At 49.9% G+C, this 24,384-nt stretch overlaps 1 protein-coding gene across 1 annotated transcript; it reads right to left on the bottom strand.

Moving 5' to 3' along the window:
• Positions 1-459: 459 nt before the first annotated feature.
• best2 (bestrophin 2) lies at positions 460-24,384 on the bottom strand. The gene is made up of 9 exons (XM_085971426.1): positions 24,233-24,384; positions 21,781-21,875; positions 17,569-17,802; positions 13,693-13,847; positions 9,989-10,066; positions 6,082-6,234; positions 4,238-4,318; positions 3,360-3,514; positions 460-1,486 (listed from the first exon to the last, which is right to left on the bottom strand). Exons 1-9 carry the CDS (start codon positions 24,382-24,384, stop codon positions 460-462), a joined length of 2,130 nt encoding a protein of 709 aa, XP_085827552.1.

The following is a 24,384-nucleotide window of genomic DNA, read 5'->3' as shown; positions in this document are numbered from 1 at the left end:
TTTCAGTTCTTCCTTGGGATCTGGCAGATGCGACCTTAATCTAACCGTGTACATTTACATGGAAGCAAATGTCTTTCCACGCCCCCCCCCCCCCCAATTCAATTCAATTCAATTCAATTTTATTTGTCATATATGCAGCAGACGTGTGTACTGCACAATGAAATGTTGATTTTTATGAGTCCTCCCACACCCCGCACTAGTGCACGTGGACTTTCTAAAAAAAAAAACCTCGGAAGTGGCTTTGCCCACGCCGCAAGAATTTTAAGCTTTACAAAAAAAACACCCCAGACACCATGACACGTTCTGCACTCGAGTCCGTACTGTGCAAAGAGGAGACGGCCTTCTCCCGCAGGGTGCTGAACACGTCAGCAGTTACGGACGCAACAGGCAGCTGAATAAGCTTTTTGTTGACCGTTTTTTTTTAAAGTTCAGTCTAAATCTGGCCGTTCCCTTTCTCCTTCACAGCTGAGAGGGGGTTTTTGAATGGATAGGCTCCGTGCCATTGACGTGCGGTGGCTCCGAGATGTGCAAGGGCGCGCTCTCCTCCTCCTCCGCCGCGTCGTCCCCACGCAGGGACCGCTTGGACGTTCGGGGCCACTCGGACTTTTCCCCGGGCTCCTCCTCGGCAGGAGAGAGGGGGAGTAACGGGGGCTCAATCTTCGCTCCGACCGCCACTAGCTGCTGAAGACTGTAGGGCCCCCGGTAGGAGGAGCAGGTCTCCACAAAGTTGGCCTCCACTGACAGTGGGGCGTTGTTGCTGTTGGGGGGCGGAAGAGCTGAAGCTGGAGTTTTTACCAGGAAAGTTACTGGAATGGTTTCCGTAGTTGGTTGGCTGTGAGCAGGGGCCTTTGGTACAGGTTGAGTCACTGAAGGACTTTGGAAGCTGCAGCCATGGTCCTCGTAAGATTCAACCTGCTTAACAGGTGGATCATATGAAAATATCAAATCCCCTCCGCGTGGAATGCCTTCCCTAGAAATATTGAGGGATGAGATTGGAGGAGAACTATGAGGATCAACTTCCAAGGTGACGTCGCCATCTTTAGTGGGGCCATCTTTGCGCTCGCTAACTCCTCTTCCAGAGCCTTGGGCTTCCGACGCAGGCACCTTCTCCTCGCTGACCTGCTGGCTGAACTTCAAGCTGTCCGTTTCCTCGGCCCCGCTCCCTGTCCTCTGCCGCTCAGCATTCTCCGAGAGGAAGTGGATCTCGGTCAGGGGCTTGTGGTCGCTGTAGGTGCCGCAGGAGCACACAGTGGACTGGGTGTCCTGGCACAGGCAGCTGTACATGGACGCGTCGGACGACACGCTGTTCCTCCGCTTCAGCAGCTGAAAGGGGCGGGCGGAGCGGGCAATGCTGCTGCGGAAGCTTGCCGGCGACGGAGCAGTGGGCAAGAGGCGGCTGAACAGGGGCACGTGGTGCTGATTGCCTTCTTCCATATTCTCCTCAATCTCTTCCATCGGCTGAAAATGCATGTCATCTTTTGAAATCCTGGGGGGGGGGGGAGGTAGGGGAAAAAAACATTAAGCGTTAAAATTGGGAGCCCGTTCAGAAAGACTCCTTTATATAACAGCTCGAAGCACTTCGCATACGGTGAGTTGCTCTTGAAGTGCAGCGCCTCCTGTAGGCAAATGTCGCCGCCGATTGGCACACAGCAAGATCCCAACAACAGGTTTTTTTTGTGGGGGTGTCCCGGGGAATGTTAGCCGCAGCACTCCCTACTCTGAACAGTCCAACATCCAAAACTGAGCAGGCAAATAAGCCTTTTGCCTTGCACCATCCTCCCTTTTCTCTCTTAATCTCTCCTGCCTTCCATCCTATCACAGACCTTCCCCTTTTGTCCCCTCCCCCCTTTCCCTGCCCCCGACACTTGCTTAAAAACCTGTTCCATCTCCAGCTTTTTCCAGTTCTGACGAAGGGTCGTCGACCTGAAATGTTAACTCTGTTTCTCTCTCTCTTCACAGATGCTGCCTGACCTGCTGAGTGTTTCCAGCATTTTCTGTTTTTTATTTTACATTAAATAAGCCCTTGGTTTTGGCGCTCGATAGCACACTTACAGTTAGCACCAGATAAAATGGGTACCCACTTTTGGAAAATCAACTCGAAGGAAGCCTCCTAGTGGCTTGTGGTTTTGAGGTCAACAGACAACCAATGTTAAATCTCTCGCCAGACAGTGGATTGGTTGGGGAGTTATAGTTTGTCGGGGCGACGAGTTTTATCATAAGGAAATTGAACCAAAACACAGAGCGCCAAGTCACCCTCATTCACCCCTGCTCTTTGTAAATGTCCCAATAAGTGATGATTTCACCAGGCCATAAGCACTAAAGGGCGGCTTGACATTGCACAATAGGATAAGGCCTCGTGCCTAGATCTAGACCGACCGGCACAGCTTAGTGCTAGTGGCAGGGGTGATGGATTCGCTGCCGTGGCCAAGCCCAATCCGCCCATTAGATGTGGAACCCCTTCGCTTGATGATCGACCCTTGCCAGCCCAGTCACAGAGGCCACTTTCCCACCTTTTTGCAATGCAACATCAAAGCAGAGGCGGCACGGGCCAAATGCAGAGTCAAAGCTCCCCTTACTCTGCCCGAGCTGTGCATCTTCGCCCGTTTTGGGAAGCACGTCCCTATTGTATTCGTGTGACATTTTGTTCCTCGGTCAGCTAAAGGACATTAGGTTTCAGCTCAGACCTCAGATATTAAAGCTGAACCTGATCAGGGGGCGAGCCACCATGTGGGCCCATTTTAAAGACAGTTTAACTTCAGATAATCTTTCAGAAGACACGAACATAAGAAATAGGAGCAGGAGTCGGCCATTCGGCCCCTCGAGCCTGCTCCGCCATTCAATAAGATCATGGCTGATCTTCTACCTCAACTCCACTTTCCTGCACTATCCCCATATCCCTTGATTCCCTTAATATTCAAAACTCTATCGATTTCTGTCTTGAATATACTCAACGACTGAGCCTCCACAGCCCTCTGGGGTAGAGAATTCCAAAGATTCACCACCCTCTGAGTGAAGAAATTTCTCCTCATCTCGGTCCAAAATGGCCGACCCCTTATTCTGAGACTGAAGGACATTATTCAATAAAATAGAAGGCAATGCAAATTGGATGCCGCATTTCCTACATTACAACAGCGAATGCACTTTATTGGCTATAAAGCGCTTTGGGACGTCCTGAGGTTGTGAAAGGCGCTATAGAAATGCAAGTCTTTCCAAAAAAAGAGTTGACTAATTTTCACTTTCATCTGCATTAAATGGACAATGGCTTGATTAAAAGGCACAAAGTTTTGAAAAGTGCGATTGGCCGTCCGCCCACCACCCGACCCCGGTCACGCAATACTTGTAAAGTTGCAACAACTCACGTCATGTCGAACGTGGAGCCCTGGAAGGACGGCTTCTGCAGCACAAACACGGTGGCCGCAGTGTATGGGGGACGAGGATTGGATTCATTCCAGTATCGATCCTTTTCCATGAGAGGCAAATCCTGATACATGTCATCGACCGCCATCATTGACACCTGAATGCAACAGTCACAACTACAGTCAATGCAACCCTGCAAAAAAGGGATAGCCAACTCAACAAGAGTAACTCAGCCAAGGAATGGTTAGGAGAGACTTTGGGGAGTGGGGGGGGTGGGGTGCAAGAGGAGACAGTCAAAAAATATTTTGGTTTTTATCCCCCCAGTTTCCTTGCCTCCTCTCCTGACTGTGAACTCGTGCTGGTGTATGGATCCACAGGTGCCAGCAACCCTTCAGTACCTTACACAGGTGGCCATTCTTCATGCTCAAGTCAAGACAGGGGTGTCGGCAGACTAGTTGACCAAGAGTATCAGAGGCGGAGGCCCAATCCTGTCCTTCCTCATTCTGAACACGTGCACACTTTCCGGCTGGATGACGATCCGGACTTGGAACCCTGCCTCTTCTTAAACATTCCTAGCCCAGGTGCACGAGAGGCCAATTCTAACATCCCTGCCTCCCCCCCCCCCCCATCTTAGCAGAGCTCAGCATAGATCAGGGATCAAATGTAGGAACCTTCATCAGTCTGTGTGGCTCGGTACTAGACTAGGCAATGCATTTGTCCACTGTTTTTTTCCTTCGTAAAATCAAACGGACAGACAGAGTAAAACTTGAGTGCTTGTGCACTAGTATCTTGTAGAGACACTTTGGAAGTGAAGGCGGCTGAGATACCAGCGAGACTGGCACTGTGCCACCCAAGGTCCTTTGTGTGCAGCGGGCATTACCTGAAAGTTTCGATCGATCAACCGATTGGTTTCAAAGTCATCATCGTCTTCTCCAAAGGGATTTATTAGTTGTTCTGCTACCTGTAATTAGACATACTACCTTCAATCAGACAGTCGATTCTTGGCTTACATCGTGCTGCATTCACTGAATCAATCCGGGAAGCGAAATGAACACGTTTGGAAAGCGTGTTCCAGTACAATTACAGAGCACTTTCATGCATTTGCTTCTTGGTCCAGACGAAAGAGCAAGGTTGATAAATGCGGGACATCAAAGTGGAAACGAGCGGGAGAGAAGACCAGATAGATCAGGGATTAGCAGTTAGGTGTCACCAAGTTTCTGTGCCCGCAGGCTGTAGCAGGAAAGAAAGACGGAGTTCCGCAGTTTTGAGATATGGGGGGTGGAGAAGGGGGGAGGAGTAAATGTATTCAGAGTAGGGACCAGTGTGATGAGTGAGAGGGCGATGGAGCAGGAAGCCCCTATGTCCACTAAAAAGTTGTTGCAGCGGAGAAGATGGGCACTACCCATCTCAAGGGCGAAATGATAGGCTGGCGCCTTTGGAGCTTAGGAGAAACAAAGAAAGTTCAGAGGAGCAACGGCCATAGTAGCACTGATAAGACGCTAGAGAGGAGAGAAGAACCCTTTTAGAAAATAGCTTTTTCTTGTACCTTGTTCACAAGTGAAAGGCGGGCCTTCACAGGTATCGCAACACTTTTTACAAACAGGATTTGAAGCAAATTCACCACCAACTCGAGTGCAATAGACGGTTGCACAGCACAAGTTAGTCACGACCAAACAAAACAAATCATCTTTGTACAGAGTGACATTTACAGCAAGATTCTTTGAGCTAAGTGAGATTAGACAGTGAATATTACGCGGGATCCGCTGAGCGGAGATACTTCCAAATGGTCCATCATCGCTGCTGTGACCACTGAACCATATCCCGATGGTTACCACTACATAAGCGACCAGAAAGATCCTAGTAATGGGACTAGCAAGATAAATACATTGGCGTGGTGCTTGAACCCACAGCCGCCTGACTCCAAGGAGAGGAGATTGGGTGGCCGCTGTGCGGAACACCTCCGTTCAGTCCGTAAGGGGGACCCCGAGCTTCCGGTCGCCTGTCATTTCAATTCACCGCTCCATTCCCACTCAGACCTCACCGTCCTCGGCCTCTTGCATTGTTCCACGGAAGCGCAGCGTAAGCTCGAGGAACAGCATCTCCTCTTCCGATTAGGCACTTTACAGCCTTTCGGACTCAATATCGAGTTCAACAATTTCAGATCATAACCTCGGCCCCAATTATATTTTTATATATTTTTTATCCACACCTTTGGTTTGTGCCTTTTTCTCTCTCCCACATGGCAGCTGTCTCTCACTCTGCCAGCGCATTTCACACTTCATCTAGAGCCATTGTTTGTCTCTTTACCTGTCCTATTACCATCTCGTCCCACCTTGAATATCTCTTAATGTCTCTTCTTTCATCCCCTCCCCCATTTCCCAGCCCCCAAACTGCCTTTTAATCTGTTTCATTTCCTGCCTTTTTTTCTCAGTTCTGAAGAAGGGTTTCGACCCGAAACGTTGACTGTTTCTCTCTCCACGGATGTTGCCTGGCCTGCTGAGTTTTTTCAGCGTCTTCTGTTGTTATCCAAGGAGGGGGTTCCACCCCAAACAAGTCAAGGGGACGCAAACAAGTTTATCGATCTTCCTTCTAGCAGTGCCAGTAAATGGGACAGCGAGGGCGCACGAAGCTACAGGACCAAGAGATTTGGGACGGATGGCATCTGGTTCAGTAAAGGTACACTCGGGCACAGATACTGCAGGTTCTTAACAGTGCTGGACCTACCTTCAGCCAACCGGCGTAGAAGAAGAACTGCAGCAGGGTGAACACCGGGATGTACAAGTCAATGTCATGCCCTGCGTAGCCTTGGGCGGGGTCAAGAAACTGTCGCCCAATCAGGCAGGTCAGGAAGAAACTGTACACTGCTATAGTGACAACCTATTGAGAGAGAGAGGACGTGTAATTAGCTGGCAGCGCACTCGCAAAGAAAGACTCCCATCTTTTAAGAGGTTGCTACATCATCTTCCTGTCCTTGAGTTGCAAGTCGCCCGGGGAACATCTGAGGGGCAGGTGACTAGATCCCCAGTGCTGCTCCAAAACCAACTTGTTAGCAGTACCATGTGGGCCACCTCTCCCTCCTTAACACATGGCCTGTTCTCAGCATTCATGGCAGTGCAACTAAGCACCTGGGAGGGGAATGGACGTAAATGCAAAACCACGTCTCACTATTTCACGGAGCAACATACGACAACAGAGCACTGTTATAAATCTCATCAGTCATCAAGAAACTACTCGTGAAATAACGCTGGACGGCCAGCTGGTGGCGCCGTCCAAGGAGTATAAATACTCGGGCGTGGGCCCCAGCTTGTCCAGGGACATTTTGTAAGACAAGGAACTAGTGAAGTACAACTAGACCTCCATGTTCTGAAACAAGTTGATTAAAGCCTTGCTCTATGCTCAAACCAAGTGTGTAGTGAGTTTTATTACATCAGGCACCATTGTAATGTTGTCCCCTTTGCTCCTAATGATGTTGACACCTCGCTGGGATGCAATTCCACAAGCTACCAATGCCCTCTTGATCCTCAATAGCCATTCTTCATGGGCGAACATTGATACCGGGGTGTTGACGGACCATGCAACCAGAGGACATCACAACTGAGCCTTCCCCACCCGCACACATGCACTTGATAATGATCAGGAGCAGCAACCCTAGCTGCCTCGGCCCTAAGCTCTGGTATTCCCTCCCTAAACCTCTCCGCCTCTCTCTTCCTTTAAGACGCTCCTTAAAAAACCTGAACTCTTTGACCAAGCTTTTGGGCACCTGTCCTAATATCGCCTTACGTGGCTCGGCGTCGAATTTTGTTAACGCTCCCTGTTATAAATCTCATCATCATAAAGAAATTACTTGTGAAATAATGCTGGACGGCCAGCTGGTGGCGCCGTCCAAGGAGTATAAATACTCGGGCGTGGGCCCAGCTTGCGCAGGGACATTTTGTAAGACAAGGAACTAGTGAAGTACAACTAGACCTCCATGTTCTGAAACAAGTTGATTAAAGCCTTGCTCTATGCTCAAACCAAGTACGTAGTGAGTTTTATTACGTCACCCCTGGCATTAAAGGTGCTATATAAATACAGGTTGTTGTTAATGTTCCCCGACCTAACGCATAGGCGCCAAAGTCAGCTGTAGCAGCCCCGCCGCCTCCCACCTGTAAATGAGATGAGCTAACTTAGCAGAGAACAGGAATTGATTCTGGAATCTGTGACTTGATGCCTTCACTAAATTAACATAAGATGTAGGAGCAGGAGTCGGCCATTCGGCCCCTTGAGCCTGCTCCGCCATTCAATAAGACCATGGCTGATCTGATCTTGGCCTCAACTCCACTTCCCTGCCCGCTCCCCATAACCCTTGACTCCCCTGCAACTGGAGGAGCCTGAAAAACGGTTAGATTTTAAACGTACTGGGGGAAGGATTGTCGGGCTAGTATTTGGGAAAGTGCGACTGTCAATCAGGGAGCCACAGTGTGAGGGAGGTGGAGCCAACAGGCTAATAATGGCCGGCTTCCCCTGGAGTACCTTTAGTCCCCCTCCCGCACAATTACTGCTTCAAACCGGTTCCAAATGGGAGTTACCAGCACTCGCTGCATAACACAATGAGACTTCTCCTTCCCACCACAGTAGCAGAGAGCTTCATCCCGTATACGGTCTGGATTTCATCCCCAAGGTTGAAGGGTGGGTTCGAAGGGCTCATTACATCACTGGCACCATGCATTTGGGAAGAGGCTGCTGCAAGGCATCGCCAGTTTGGAGTTGATTACACCAGAGACATGAGAAAATGAGCGCTGAGATCCAGCTGTGGGAAGGTTTGAAGACGAGGTTGGATTTTAAACACTGATCTTAAATTGTCACGAATTAGAGAGAGAGTGAAAAAGAGAAAGAGGGAAAGAGAGAGAAAAAGAGAGAGCAAGAGAGAAACATAGAAGATAGGAGCAGGAGTAGGCCATTCGGCCCCTCGAGCCTGCTCCGCCATTCAATGAGATCATGGCTGATCATCCAAATTCAGTACCCTGTCCCTGCTTTCTCCCCATATCCCTTGATCCCTTTAGCCTTAAGAAATATATCTAACTCCTTCTTGAATATATTTAATGAATTGGCCTCAACTGTCTTCTGTGGTAGAGAATTCCACAGGTTCATCACTCTCTGGGTGAAGAAATTCCTCCTCATCTCAGTCCTAAATGGCTTACCCCTTACCCTTAGACTGTGACCCCTGATTCTGGACTCCCCCGCCATCGGGAACATCCTTTCTGCATCTAGTCTGTCTAGTCCTGTTAGAATGTTATAAGTTTCAATGAGATCCCCTCTCATTCTTCTAAACTCCAGCGAGTACAAGCCCAATCGACCCAATCTCTCCTCATACGTCATTCCTGCCATCCCAGGTATCAGTCTGGTGAATCTTCGCAGCACCCCCTCCATGGCAAGAACATCCTTCCTCAGAAAGAGAGAGCGAAAAAGAGAAAGAGCGAGAAAGCGAGAGAGGAAAAGAGAAGGAGAGAGAGAAAAAGAGAGAGACGAGAGAAAGAAATATAGTAGGGAGAAAGAGAGAAAAAGCAGGAAAGAGTGAAAGAATGTATAAATGAATGAATGTTGCTCGCTTACTGATGAGAGAGATGTTGTTCGTCCGGGAGGGGTACGGGGAAGAAAGACATTATTGGCTAGTGGTTCTGGCTTGTGTTCACATTGCAGGTGTAGGCAAGGTAGAAGAGCTTTCCTTTGCCATTGTTTCCCCTCACGCCCTGCAGGTGCCAAGCCCTCACTAGGTGCCGACCACCCTCCAGTATCGTGCCCAAGTAGCTATTATTTGTGTGAACAAAAAGGGGAGTGTCAAGAAGCTATTCAACCAAAGGGAGCATCGTACCCAGACCAGAACCTGTCGTCCACACACGTGCACTTCCAATATGAGCCATGAGATGGCGATCAGAAACAAAAAAAGCCTTGCATTTCTATAGCGCCTTTCACAACCATCGGACCTCCCAAAGGGCTTTACAGCCAATGAAGTACTTCTTGAAGCGTAGTCACTGTTGTAATGTGGGAAACGCGGGCAGCCAATTTGCGCACAGCAAGCTCCCACAAACAGCAATGTGATAATGACCAGATAATCTGTTTTAGTGATAAATATTGGCCAGGACATCAGGGAGAACTCCCCTGCTCTTCTTCAAAATAATGTCATGGGATCTTTTACATCCACCTGAGAGGAGTAGACAGGGCCTCGGTTTAACGTCTCATCCAAAAGACGGCACCTCTGACAGTGTGGCATCTCCACTGGTGTGTCAGCCTAGATTTTTGTGCTCAAGTCTCTGGAGTGGGATTTGAACCCACAACTTTCTGACTCAGAGCACGAGTGTGCTGCCCACTGAGCCACAGTTCAGGAGCAAGACCCCCCGGTTCATTTTCCGCTCCTTAACCATAACCTACTCAGGCCAATTGGAGCATCTTTGCTGCTACCCCGGCTAAGATCAACGAACCCAGCAGAGGTCAAAGGAGGTCAGATCTGGGACCTTCCTAGTTTAGGAGGTTCAGATACTCGTTGGGTAAGCTTGCCGAGCCATGCTGTGGTGAGGAGCTTAGGAAGAGGAGCTCAGACCATTAGCTCTTCAATGGTCAAGACTTCTAACACAATCCAAAGAAATGCCTTTACCTGTGTGTACACCAGCGGGATACTGATCCAGTCGTAGTGAAAGAGGAGGCTGCACTTCGCTCGGAACGTATTCAGCTCCTGAATGGAGAAAAATACATTAAACGGGGCACCGAAAGTACAACGTTAAACGAAGCCACCAACAACATTTCAGGTGATTCTCTAAGTATTAAAGAGTGTGAAGGGGAGGGAGGAGACAACAAAGGAAGTACAGAACATGCAAGTACAGCAGCAGTAACACACTGCGCTCCCAAGGAACGCCATTCTAGGGATCTCCTGTGGCATTGCTCGTGAGTACAGTTGACGTTCAGCTGCAAGCTAATCCGGCCTGTTCCTTTTAATGACAAAATCCTTGGGGTATAAATTCATCTTGGGCACTGGCGGGTCGGCAGCCCGCTTTGCATTCAACAACAACCATTTGCATTTATATAGTGCCTCTAACGCAGTAAGACGTCCCGTTCAGGAGCTTCACAGGAGCGTCACAAGGCAAACAAATTGACACCGAACCACAGAAGGAGATTTTAGGACAGGTGACCGAGAGAGAGCGAGGCGGAGAGGTTTAGGGAGGGAATTCCAGAGCTCAGGGCCTAAGGCAGCTGAAACCGACATTTCCGATGTCCCTACGGGTATGTACACAGTGCGTACCCACCCGTAGGCATCGGAATATACGGCCCAATATCGTTCAGCTTACTAACAAACCAATGATAAAGGAAGAAAAACTAGATGTGTTTAGTAGATCAGTGATAACTTGCAAATCCCACCTGATTTCTCCAATCAGGTTCTACCTGGATGTTGCTTAACTGATGCTTAAGGGAATGCCTCAATGTTTATACCCAATATTGATACGATAGACTAATTTGGCTGAATATAGAACTATTTTATTTTAAATTTGCCTTGGGGTGGGGAAGCAAAAGTGTCCCTACTCCAAATAAAGCCTCATCCATTTTACTGTTGCCAGCGCCACAGCCTCTAACACTCATCTAAGATGTGGAGATGCCGGAGTTGGACTGGGGTGGACAAATGTAAGAAGTCACACAACACCAGGTTATAGTCCAACAGCTTTATTTGAAATCACAAGCTTTCGGAGCGCTGCTCCTTCTTCAGGTGAAGTGGAGAGATGCATATAGACACAGCATATATAGTCAGAGAATCATGTCAGATGTTTACAGGTATTTGACCCCTTGTGACCCCACCTCATTGTTCTTTGATGTAATGTTTCCCTGACTGACCTGTTTGGACACCATTCACACCTTTGACTGCTCTGATTATCTCTCTGCCGAGGTGTGATAAATGGCAGTTGGAAAGGTTACCTGTAAACATCTGACATGATTCTCTGACTATATAAGCTGTGTCTTTATGCATTTCTCCACTTCACCTGAAGAAGGAGCAGCGCTCCGAAAGCTTGTGATTTCAAATAAAGCTGTTGGACTATAACCTGGTGTTGTGTGACTTCTTACACTCATCTAAGAACATGAGAATTAGGAGCAGGAGCAGGCCATTCGGCCCCTCGAGCCTGCTCTCCCATTCAGTAAGATCATGGCTGATCTTTGACCTCAACTCCACTTATGTCAGCTCAGTTGACCCAAGAGTGGCGCAATGTAAAACCCATCATGATCTCCGAACTTTTTATAGAAAGTGAAAGGTTCACTTTGGGGGAAATAATTGGTACTTCTGTGATGCCACCACACTGCTGGTTCAGTGGTTTCAATTTTTTTTAAAAAACAAACACAACTTCTCCCTCTCTCTCCAGACACCACCGTTTTCCCTCCTTCCCTGAACGAGTTGCTGGGTGCCTTGCACATGTGGCTATTCGACCACAGGGGCAGCACAGTCGAGCTCAATCCTGTCTCCGTCCCATCACCCGCACAGGTGGGCCTTCCAGTAAGGGTCACTGGGCAGCCAGCAGGAGCTGATTTTTCCTTCCATGACCTAGAGCACACTTGAGTCTAACTGTAGTGGTCTACTGCCACTAGCAGTTTGTGTGTGTGTGTGTGCTAGGCCGTTGTAGCAGAGCCTGGTCTCCAATCATCTTGGATCCCCTTGCCATTGGACCGAGACCTTGCTCTGTCAAGCCCGTGTGGTAGCTGGTGTGCAGCGGCCACCCCACGTTAAAAGAATTCATGCACAGGCATCTTCCACCCTTTCAAATGACGTTCGGGACCAGGAACGTCAGGCCCCTCATGGACAACCCCAACAGTGACAGACCGGAACGCCGTGCACGTCAACCCATGCACCCCACCCACCCGCCCCTTCAACCACCGTCTGCCCCACCTGTGACAGAGACTGTAGGTCCCGCATTGGACTCCTCAGTCACCTGCAAACTCATTTTTAGTGCGGAAGCAAGTCATCCTCGGTTCCCAGGGACTGCCTAAGAAGATGACTGCCACGAGCTCAGCACAGACTGGAAATGACTCAGTACCCAACGTCTTAACAACTGGAACCCTGAAGGAGTTGGACATAAACCTTTTACCCTGTAAGGCACCAGGACATCATTAAGGATACATGGCATATAAATCGTGCATTCAGGAACAAGGTCTCAGTGATGTAGAGCCTGTGTCGCATTTGTCCTTATAGTCTGGAGTCAATGTTGTGTTGAAAACAATGTAAATTGTAACCTTAACTAGTCGACAGGGGGTAGAGTTATACAGCACAGAAAGAGGCCCTTCGGCCCATCGTGTCCATGCCGGCCATCAAGCCCTGTCTATTCTAATCCCATTTTCCAGCACTTGGTCCGTAGCCTTGTATGCTATGGCGTTTCAAGTGCTCATAATGCTTCTTGAATGTTGTGAGGGTTCCTGCCTCTACCACCCTTTCAGGCAGTGAGTTCCCGATTCCAACCATCCTCTGGGTGAAAAGGTTTTTCCTCAAATCCCCTCTAAACCCCCTGCCCCTTACCTTGAAACTATGCCCCCTGGTTATTGACCCCTCTACTAGGGGGAAAAGTTCCTTTCTATCTACCCCATCTATGCCCCTCATAATTTTGTACACCTCAATCAGGTCCCCCCTCCGCCTTCTCTGCTCTAAGGAAAACAACCCCAGCCTGTCCAGTCTCTCCTCATAGCTGAAGCGCTCCAGCCCAGGTAACATCCTGGTGAATCTCCTCTGCACCCTCCCCAATGTAGGTACTTACAGGTTTAAAGATATAGGACAAGTGACCCAAAGCAAGAGGTGTTATAAATCTCATCATTCATCAAGAAACTACTCGTGAAATAACTCTGGACGGCCAGCTGGTGGCGCCGTCCAAGGAGTATAAATACTCGGGCGTGGGCCCAGCTTTCCAGGGACATTTTGTAAGACAAGGAACTAGTGAAGTACAACTAGACCTCCATGTTCTGAAACAAGTTGATTAAAGCCTTGCTTTATACTCAAACCAAGTGCGTAGTGAGTTTTATTACGTCAAGAGGCACCTGGTATTAGCTGTGCCACGTGACACTCTCTGCCCCTTATTTAAAATGATAATTTATCTGTCTCCGTGCTCCACTAAGAGCAAACTCCCTTGGGCTAGTTCGCGACCGAAAACCAGAGGGAAGCCTACAGACAGAGAATGATACAGCACAGAAGGAGGCCATTCGGCCCATCTCCATTGACCAATCTAGATGCCCACACTGCTGAAAGGAAGATGGGACTGAGAAGAAATTGTTCAGAAACCATCTGGTCTCCCCTCTCCCCAGCTCGGCCTAGGTTCAGCAGCATTCGCAGCCCAATACCTCCATTAACAGCTTGAGTGCGTTGTCGTCTCTTATCCGTCCTTCCTTCCGTCCCTTTGCGGCCAGGTTTGTGAACCACACACACGGAATCCAGTACTTGTTATAGGGAGAATGAAGACTTTCATACTTCTTTCGTTCGTCTCTGGTCATAAACCCTGCAAAGACAACAGAAACATAGAAAAATAGGAGCAGGAGTTGGCCATTCGGCCCCTCGAGCCTGCTCCGCCATTCAATATGATCTTGGCTGATCCTCCATCTCAATACCATATTCCCCCTCTCTCCCCATACCCCTTGATGCCTTTTGTGTCTAGGAATCTATCCATCTCCTTCTTAAATATATTCAGTGACTTGGCCTCCACAGCCTTCTGTGGTAGAGAATTCCACAGGTTCACCACCCTCTTAGTGAAGAAATTTCTCCTAGTCTCAGTCCTAAATGTCCTACCCCGTATCCTGAGACTGTGACCCCTTGTTCTAGACGCCCCAGCCAGGGGAAACATCCTCCCTGCATCTAGTCTGTCCCGTCCTGTCAGAATTTTATACGTTTCAATGAGATCCCCTCTCATTCTGCTAAACTCTAGTGAATACAGGCCTAGTCGACCCAACCTCTCCTCATACGACAGTCCTGACATCCCAGGAATCAGTCTGGTGAACCTTCGCTGCACTCCCTCTATGGCAAGTATATCCTTTCTTACTCTCGCCTTTGGATGGCCTGAACCCAAGGCCTCGTCTGTCTGTTCTGGTGGTTTTAACGGACATCGAGCGATCCCATGGTGCAACTTGTTAATGAGCAGGGAGTTCTCCTGTTGCCCTGACCACACCGACACTGCAAAAAACGATTAACTGGTCATACGTCCGTCTATGGCATCTTGCTGCATGCAAAATGGCTGCCGTGTTTACTTCAGCGACAAGACAGCAGCCAAGTATCTGCTTTTGGAGCAGACATCAGCATTTCTCGGCCCCCCCGCCCCTTTCTCGTGGTGGTACAGACAGATGATTTTGGGGCTAGCTGAAATCGCCCCATGAATCTGTAGGGTTATACATAGAGTCATAGGGGGAAAAATGGGTTGCTTTGCACCTCCCGTTACCTAATGGAGCACAAAGCAACTAGTGCCCGGGCATGGCGCCGCCCACGCCTCCCGCAAAACTCCGCAGGAGGTTAGCGGTGGCGCTAACCGGTAGCGCCCCGTGGCGCTGCACTGCCGGCGATGACGTCATCACCGTGCGCAGCGCCCCGGCCGCGATCTTCGGGAACGCCCCCTGGCTTACCGCCGGACACTATGTCCGACGGGGTTAGGGGGGCCTACCTGCGGCCCGGGCGACCATTTTTGTTGCTGTCCACCTGCCAGCGCCTGCTTCCGCTCCCGTCCCTGGCATCCTGAATCCCAGCCCCCCACCCCCCCCCCCCCGCAGAGTGTCGGCTGCGCTCCATGAATCCGGCACTTCTCTTGAGTGCCGGGCTCTTTTGCCGGCACTCCCGATCCCCGGGGGCCCAGCTGGGCCCCGGGTCGCGCTGCGCAAGGCCCCTCCCCTTTAAGAAGGGGAGGAAGGCCTGTAATACTGCGGCGCCCCAGCAAAGTTAGCGCTGCTCAATTTTTAGCCCAGAGAGTCATACGGCACAGAAGGAGGCCATTTGGCCCATTGAGTCCGTGCCGGCTCTCTGTAGAGCAATCCAGTCAGTCCCATTCCCCCGCTCTATCCCCGTAGCCCTGCAAGTTTATTTTCCTCAAGTGCCTATCCAGTCTCCCCTTGAAAACATTGAGTGTCTCCACTTCCACCACTTCCGTCGGCAGCGAGTTCCAGGTCCTCACCACTCGCAGCGTAAAAGAGTTTTTCCTCACATCCCCCCTGTATCTCTTGCCCAAAACCTTAAATCTGTGTCCCCTAGTCCTTGTACCATCAACTAATGGGAACAGCCTTTCCCCGTCTAGCCTATCCAAACCCGTCATAATCTTGTACACCTCTATCAAATCACCCCTCAACCACCTTTGCTCTAATGAAAACAAATCCAGCTTCTCCAACCTGTCCTTGTGGCTAGGAGTTTGATAAAGGGAAGGGAGGTGGGGAGCTTTGGAAACACTGATTGTAGGTGGCAACTATGCAACGACAGTACTGCACTTCAAAGTAATGCGTGCCATGTTAAGTGCTTTGCAATGGAGAGCCCCAAGCATTATACAAATGCAGCCGCTTTCTTAATCTTGAATACTTCTCGATAGAGCAAGACTGCCTAGATAAGTCAAACTTCGAATACTCCTGTGCTCTTCTGATGAAGCATGCCACTGACGAATGGAACAGTTTTTTGTGCTTCTAATGTTTCCTGGATCAGGCACAACACAACTCAGTCAGCTACTGGCCGGACAATATGGGGGGTTGGGTGGGGGCGGATTTTAACACTACTCGCTCAGCAGAAACCTGGCAGGCGGGGCAGTTAAAATCGTCCCTGGCTCGCGCCTGTCCGAAAGCCGCCATGATCGCAACATCTGCACTTGTGGTGAAGGTGCTCCCACAGTGCTGTGAGGGAGTTCCAGGATTTTGACCCAGCGACGATGAAGGAATGGCCGATATATTTCCAAGTCAGGATGGTGTGTGTGACTCGGAGGGGAACTTGGAGGTGGCGGCGTTCCCGTGTCTTTCCTGATAACCCTGCAAATGTTTTCCCTTCAAATGTTTAGCAATTCCTTTTTGAAAGTTACAATTGAATCTGTATCCACCGCCCTGTCAGGCAGTGTGCGTTCCAGATCACAACAACTCTCTACGTGACATTTTTTTTCCCTCATGCCGCCTCTGGTTCTTTTCCCAGCTACATTAAGAACATGAAAATAGGAGCAGGAATAGGCCATTCGGCCCCTCGAGCCTGCTCCGCCATTCAATAAGATCATGGCTGATCTTGGGCTCAAAGCCACTTCCCCGCCCGCTCCCCATAACCCTTCACTCCCTTATCTTGCAAAAATCTGTCTATCTCCACCTTAAATGTATTTAATGACCCAGCCTCCACCGCTCTCTGGGGCAGAGAATTCCACAGATTTATGACCCTCTGAGAGAAGAAATTCCTCCTCATCTCAGTTCTAAAAGGGCGACCCTTTATTCTGAGACTGTGCCCCCCGAGTTCTAGATTTCCCCACGAGGGGAAACATCCTCTCTGCATCTACCTTGTCGAGCCCCCTCAGTATCTTATATGTTTTAATGAGATCACCTCTCATTCTTCTAAACTCCATTGAGTATAGGCCCAACCTGCTCAACCTTTCTTCATAAAGTCAACCCCCTCATCTCTGGAATTAACCGAGTGAATTGTCTCTGAACTGCCTCCAATGCAAGTATATCCTTCCTTAAATAAGGAGACCAAAACTGTATGCAGTACATAGAAACATAGAAGATAGGAGCAGGAGTAGGCCATTCGGCCCCTTGAGCCTGCTCCGCCATGCAATGAGATCATGGCTGATCATCCAAATTCAGTACCCTGTCCCTGCCTTCTCCCCATATCCCTTGATCCCTTTAGCCTTAAGAAATATATCTAACTCCTTCTTGAATATATTTAATGAATTGGCCTCAACTGCCTTGTGTGGTAGAGAATTCCACAGGTTCACCACTCTCTGGGCGAAGAAATTCCTCCTCATCTCTGTCCTAAATGGCTTACCCCTTATCCTTAGACTGTGACCCCTGGTTCTGGACTCCCCCGCCATCGGGAACATCCTTCCTGCATCTAGGTACTCGAGGTGTAAAACCTTAAAACTGACAGGTCTGTAGTTAGCTGGTTTTTCTCTCTCCTAACTCCCCCCCCAATTCCCTTTTTAAATAATGGGAGCGGCATTTGCAACTTCCCAGTCCACAGGCACAATTCCAAAATCTCAAGCGGTTCGGATGCCGCGACGATCGCCTCACCTGCTTCCACCACGTGATCCATCGTCGGGAAGCGCTTGATGACGGCTGTGCTAACAGAGCGCAGGATGAGGAGGGCGGACAGGCTGGCGTACCTCATCATGGTGCGGCGCAGCATGCGGCCCCGCTCATCCGTGCCATGCACGTTGCCGGAGATGACGCACATGAGTCGGTCGGGGAGGGGAATGCTGGTATACTGGCTCCACCAACGGTTCACCACAAGGGTGACATAGAACCCTGAGAAGAGGAAAAGAGAGAGGAAGGGGGGCAAATTTAAGCAGCGATACGTTTCAAGCAGCGAACTGACACAGCCGGGGAGCGCGGGGACGAAGCTCTTTCATAGAGCTAGCACAGGCACGACGGGCCGAATGGTCGGTGGCGTAAGTCTCCAACTCGCTACAATGGGTGGGAGTAAATTACAAAGCTGGAAGGCAATGAATGGGATTGAAAGGACCACAACCATCAGTGGGTGACAAGCAATATTCCCTTTAAGCTGCGCCAGCGCTCCGCAGCTCCCGCGCAGCCGACTCACCGGCTTTTAAACGGGGAAGAAACGCTCACGCGTGGTGACATGAATCAGTCGTTCACGAAAGAAAGACTTATGAAATAATACTGAGCGGCCTGCGGGTGGCACTGTCCAGGGAGAGTATAAATACTCGGGCACGGGCCCAGCTTGCGCAGGGCATTCCTAACAGGAACTAGTGAAGGACACAACTAGACCTCCATGTTGTAAAACAGTTGATTAAAACTTTGTTTGACGCTTAGACCAAGTGCCTCGTAGTTTTCTTACGTCATGCGGAATTTTGAATGGGCCGCGCAGTCCCTTAAAGGGGCCGCGCACCCAGAAAACAAATTAAAGGGAACATTGGTCAAACCCCCCCCCCCCCCAGCAATTTTCACTGACTCCAGGGCGTGTGTTGTTCATTGTATTCAGGAATTAATCGATGAATCTCTTGTGTTCAGATATATGGCAGCAGGCTTGGGAAGGGAAGAAAAATAAAAGCATATCTTGGGGATGCACGATCTGTAAGGTGTGTCTCTGTAAATAAAGGCTGGTAAGCGACGGAAGACTAGGGTCGAGTGTTCTGTTCCACACCACCTGGCCATCCGACTTTTACATGTGATACTCAGGTGGCAAGTGTAGAAAATTCACGGGATCTGGCAAACTGCGCCAAACTGACTTGCCCTGGATATCAAGGACCAGGTAGTCCCGTGGGCCTGGGGTTTTGCCCAGCCAGCTTGGGATCGAATCCAGCCCAAGTTGATGGGACTCAAAAGTCTTCTCTCCTTCAGTTGTCAGGATTTTAAGTAATGTGAATCTGGACAGCTCCTACATATTCTTAGTGGAAGGAAAACTTGCACCTATCTTACTGCAGTTAAAAAGGGCCCTGGTGAGACCACACCTGGAGTATTGGGTACAGTTCTGGTCTCCTTACCTAAGGAAGGATATACCTGCCATAGAGGGAGTGCAACGAAGGTTCACCAGACTGGTTCCTGGGATGGGGGGATTGTCCTATGAGGAGAGATTGAGTAGACTAGGCCTATATTCTCTAGAGTTTAGAAGAATGAGAGGTGATCTCATTGAAACATACACAATTCTTACAGGGCTTGACAAGGTAGATGCAGGGAGGATGTTTCCCCTGGCTGGGGAGTCTAGAACCAGGGGTCATAGTCTCAGAATAAGGAGTCGGCCATTTAGGACTGAGCGGAGGAGAAATCTCTTCACTCAGAGGGTGGTGAATCTTTGGAATTCTCTGCCCCAGAGGGCTGTGGAGGCTCAGTCGTTGAGTATATTCAAGGCTGAGATCGATAGATTTTTGGACTCTAGGGGAATCAAGGGAAATGGGGATTGGGCGGGAGAGTGGAGTTGAGGTCGATGATCAGCCATGATCTTATTGAATGGCGGAGCAGGTTCAAGGGGCCGAATGGTCTACTCCTGCTCCTAATTCTTCGGTTCTTATGTTCACTTATATAGTGACGCGCCTCAACAACACTTCACCTGTAATAAATGACTTTGAAGGACAGCCCTTGTTATATGGGCTAACGCAGCAGCCATTTTGTACTCACGGTCCCACAAACAACAATGAGATGGATGATCAGCTCCATCTGTTTCTGCCGGTGTTGCTTGAGGAGGGGTCAATGATGGCCGGGACGCTGCGGGAGCAATTCAGCTGCCCTGGACCACAGGACGGATTTTGTGGCAAAATAAAGCATCGCTGGGCCAGTCGTGGGCACTTCCAAATGTCTGGGATGTGGGGGAGTGGAAGAGTGGAAACGGAATGGGGAAAAAAAGAGGGATCTTAACGCTGCATCTAATCCACCGCGTGCTTGACCCAGGTCTCAGAAATAGACGTTTCCCATCTCACACCACAGCTATCTTGTACCAGCTCACCTTCTTGTTTTACCAAAAACTATCTGAGTAGCCTTAGAGAAAAATTCATCTCCCGTGGCATAACTTGAGAATAAGGGGGGCACCCATTTAAATCGGAGATGAGGAGGAATTTCTTCTCTCAGAGGGTCGTGAATCTTTGGAATTCTCTTCCCCGGAGAGCTGTGGAGGCGGGTCATTGAATATATTCAGGCGGAGATAGACAGATTTTTGAATGGTAAGGGGTCAAGGGTTATGGGGAGCGGGCAGGGAAGTGGATTTGAGGCCAAGATCAGATCAGCCATGATCTTATTGAATGGCGGAGCAGGCTCGAGGGGCCGAATGGCCGACTCCTGCTCCCACGTCTTATGTTCTTGTATCTTATTGCTGCCACCATAATGTAGTGGACTGGTCTTGTCCTCAGTGACAGCTGATGGTGTGGTTGGCGCTGTTTGTTGGTATCCAATGATCTGTGCCCTGCTCTACACAGGGCGCTTCGTGGCCCTCTCAATGCCCACCCTGCCCTTCTTGACTTACGGATCGTTGCGGAGGAGGGGAGCCAAACCCTCTGGTAGCTCACCCTGATGGTCCTTTACTCACGGAGCGTGTTGGCAGGCTGGGGGCGTCACAGGGGGGGATTCCCTCTCACCCAAAGGGAGTCACCGGCCAACTTTGTCCACTTGCCCACGGGCACTGAGGATAATGGCATAGTGTCCCTTGCACTGCCTCGGGTGAGGCCCGCTTCCTCAGCGCAGGTCAGAGGTCAAACCAGGCGCCTCTCTGCTCTAGGCGGCTCATCCTCTCATTGGGGGAAGTCAACGCGCAATCAGGAAAAACCCAGGCTGATTCCTCAGTGGAAACATCCAATCTCTGGGGTGGGGCGGGGTGGGGGATGCAGGGGAATATCGCGCCTAATGTCAAAAACTAGAGTTTAGAAGAATGAGAGGGGATCTCATTGAAACTTATAAAATTCTGACAGGACTGGACAAGCTAGATGCAGGAAGGATGTTCCCGATGGTTGGGGAGTCCAGAACCAGGGGTCACAGTCTAAGGATAAGGGGTAGGCCATTTAGGACAGAAATGAGGAGGAATTTCTTCACCCAGAGAGTGGTGAACCTGTGGAATTCTCTACCACAGAAGGCAGTAGAGGCCAATTCATTAAATATATTCAAGAAGGAGTTGGATATATTTCTTAAGGTTAAAGGGATCAAGGGGAGAAAGCAGGGGCAGGGTACTGAATTTGGATGATCAGCCATGATCTCATTGAATGGCGGAGCAGGCTCGAGGGGCCGAATGGCCGACTCCTGCTCCTATCGTCTATGTTTCTATGTTTCTATAGTGTGGCCGCCACAGCCAATCTCAAAGCAGGAGCCTCGAAAAAGGTTACAGGAGAGGTCACTGGGTACTGCAGGTCCTATGGTCACTCTAGTTACCATAGTTACCACTAGCTCACCGCGGTGCTGTCCCACCTTCCGCAGTAGCACATCAGCGGACCTGTGAAGCTAGCCAGAGCAGAATTAAGTCGATGCTGCTTAACATGTTGGGTGTACGAAGAGTGGGGTGGAAGATTGCAGACGCTTGTTTCTTAAACTCCAAATGGTGAGACGTTGGACTTAGCCAGGCAGGGGTTTTGGGGGGGAAGGTGGAAAACACATCTCTACCCAGGGGAGGAAAAAAAGTCATCTCCAATCCACTTGCCTCCCAATTACAGGGCCGCAACGCCAGAGGATTCAGACCATGTGGTGAGATGAGAGGACCTTGTGTGATCAGGAGTTTTAGGAAGAGGAGGGTGGTGGTGGCGGGCGGAACAAAAGTGAACGGAAGAGCAAGAATAAAAAGTAACCTACCAAGCACAAAAGCCATAGGGATCAGGTTAGCATAGTGGTTGCAGTACAGGGCCAGTTTCTCAAAGTATCTCTTCTGCTCTTCCATGAGCACGAACCTTTAGCAGAAATAAAAATGAAATGATCAAAAAAAAAAAATCTTAAATCAAATGAGCTATTGACGGATCATTTTCTCCATTAACAGCCAACAACCGTAAACGTTTCCAGCACAGAAGGAGGCCATTCAGCCCATCGTGCTCGTTGCGACTAACCCCACTGCCCCGCTCTCTCTCTTCACCACCCTGCACCTTCCTCGGCTTCCAATGTTTATCCACTTGTTCCTTTAAAGATGCAACCGCCTGACGTGAATCAGTCATTCATGAAAGAAAGACTTATGAAATAATACTGAGCGGCCTGCGGGTGGCGCTGTCCAGGGAGAGTATAAATACTCGGGCACGGGCCCAGCTTGCGCAGGACATTCTTAATAGGAACTAGTGAAGGACACAACTAGACCTCCATGTTGTAAAACAGTTGATTAAAGCTTTGTTTAACGCTGAGACCAAGTGTCTAGTAGTTTTCTTACGTCACCCGTCTCTGCCTCGACCATTCCCTTTGGCAACAAACTTCTACACAGGAGTTTCTCCTAACCTCGCGCTGAGAAGTTTCTATCGATGACCCCCCCCCCCCCAGTGACCATTTGGATGTCTCTGCATCCAAAGCCAGCGCCTCTAGGACTGCTTTCCACAAAAGTGGTCACCGGGAGGAGGCAGGAGCACCCAAACCTGGTCTTGGATTTGGGGGACAGTTGGACGCCATCCAGGGAGAAGGGGCAGCTCCGAGAGCGCGCGGGTCAGGAAACTCACCGGCCTGTCATTTCTCTCTGTGAAAGCAGCACTCATCACTGTGCCCGATCGCAGAACATAGCCCCACGGAATACAAGTGAAGATTCTCGTTAATCTGCGTGCATCGCAAGCTACGCGCACTAACAGGTCTTTCCACCAATTAGGGCAAGTGCTCGGAACAGACCTTTCTAAACCTCCAGACCCATCAAAATCAAACAAGAGAAGTCAGAATAAAGAGGTGCAATAAATAGAAACAGTTGCCTCGGCTTTGTGAGCAGAATATCCAGTGCTTACGAGCTGTTGTCTAGACGCTCCCGTCATCACGGGCGCCCAGACTGCACCGGACCTCCAAGGTCCCGGTCTCGACCTGTTCCTCTTCGAATAGCTCCGTGGGACCTTTCACATCCACCTGAACAGGGAGCTGGTTCAATGTCTCATCCTAAAGACAGCAAGGAACTGAGTGTCTCGCCGCACGGACCAAGTGGGTCCCAGGTTGACCATCAGTCTGTGCTGAGTTCCCAACCGGATATCAATAAGAGGTGGGGTGCTGGGTGCTACAATTGGCCACAGTGCTCCGGGCTGGGGGTGCAAAGTTGGCCAGAATTCCCGCAATCAGCAAGCTACTTGAACATGGGGAGCATCACAACCAAACTCAATCCTCTGGCCCTCACACTTCGGGCGTCACTAGCTAGCATCAGAGGGGCAGGAACCTGGCTCTGGTTTCCCCTCCCTAAGCTCTGGGTCGCCAGGCCATTTGCAGTGCCCCCGAGCGAGGATCGGTCAACTCACCTGAGAATCAAACCTGACGCTCGCAACAACCAGGATCATGAATCATGTATTGATAGGATGCTGTAAGTAATTTCTTTTTAATTCGTTCCTGGGATGTGGGCATCGCTGGCAAGGCCAGCATTTATTGCCCATCCCCTAATTGCCCCTTAAGAAGATGGTGGTGAGCCGCCTTCTTGAACCGCTGCAGTCCCGTGTGGTGAAGGTGCTCCCACAGTGCTGTTAGGGAGGGAGTTCCAGGATTTTGACCCAGCAACGAAGGAACGGCCGATATACTTCCAAGTCAGGATGGTGTGTGACTTGGAGGGGAACTTGGAGGTGGTGGTGTTCCCATGCGCCTGCTGCCCTTGTCCTTCTAGGTGGAAGAGGTCGCGGGTTTGGGAGGTGCTGTCGAAGAAGCCTTGGCGAGTTGCTGCAATGCATCTTGTAGATGGTACACACTGCAGCCACGGTGCGCCGGTGGTGGAGGGAGTGAATGTTTAAGGTGGTGGATGGGGTGCCGATCAGGCGGGCTACTTTGTCCTGGATGGTGTCGAGCTTCTCGAGTGTTGTTGGAGCTGCACTCACCCAGGCAAGTGGAGAGTATTCCATCTCACTCCTGACTTGTGCCTTGTAGATGGTGGAAAGTCTTTGGGGAGTCAGGAGGCGAGACTCTCGCCACAGAATACCCAGCCTCTGACCTGCTCTTAGAGCCACAGTATTTATGTGGTTGGTCCAGTTAAGTTTCTGGTCAATGGTGACCCTCCAGGATGTTGATGGTGGGGGTGCGGGGGTTTGATGAGTAATATTAATTTCAGCAAAAAGGTTACATGGCAGGGTTACATAGTTATTTGCACACGTTTACTGACCTGTAAGCAACGCTGAGGACTGCATACATGAAGGAGAAGACGAGAAATTCCTTGTAGAGCAGTTTGTAGATGCTGCCTTTCCATAGAACCAGCAGCTTGGAGAAACTGCAGAAGCGGACATTTGCCACTCTCGCTGTGTAGGTGATGGTCAT

This window comes from Somniosus microcephalus, chromosome 31 (genome assembly GCF_052327205.1).
Source record: "Somniosus microcephalus isolate GS21.2 chromosome 31, FLI_Smic_1.0, whole genome shotgun sequence".
NCBI lineage: Eukaryota > Metazoa > Chordata > Chondrichthyes > Squaliformes > Somniosidae > Somniosus > Somniosus microcephalus.
This window is presented reverse-complemented; position numbering and strand designations above follow the sequence as displayed.

Coding starts and splice junctions, on each gene's coding strand:
- best2 (XM_085971426.1), bottom strand. CDS start 24,384: ATGACCATCACCTACACAGCGAGAGTGGCAAATGTCCGCTTCTGCAGT. Junction 21,876..24,232: donor GTCCTCAGCGTTGCTTACAG/GTCAGTAAACGT, acceptor TTTCTGCTAAAG/GTTCGTGCTCATGGAAGAGC. Junction 13,848..17,568: donor GGATCACGTGGTGGAAGCAG/GTGAGGCGATCG, acceptor TTGTCTTTGCAG/GGTTTATGACCAGAGACGAA.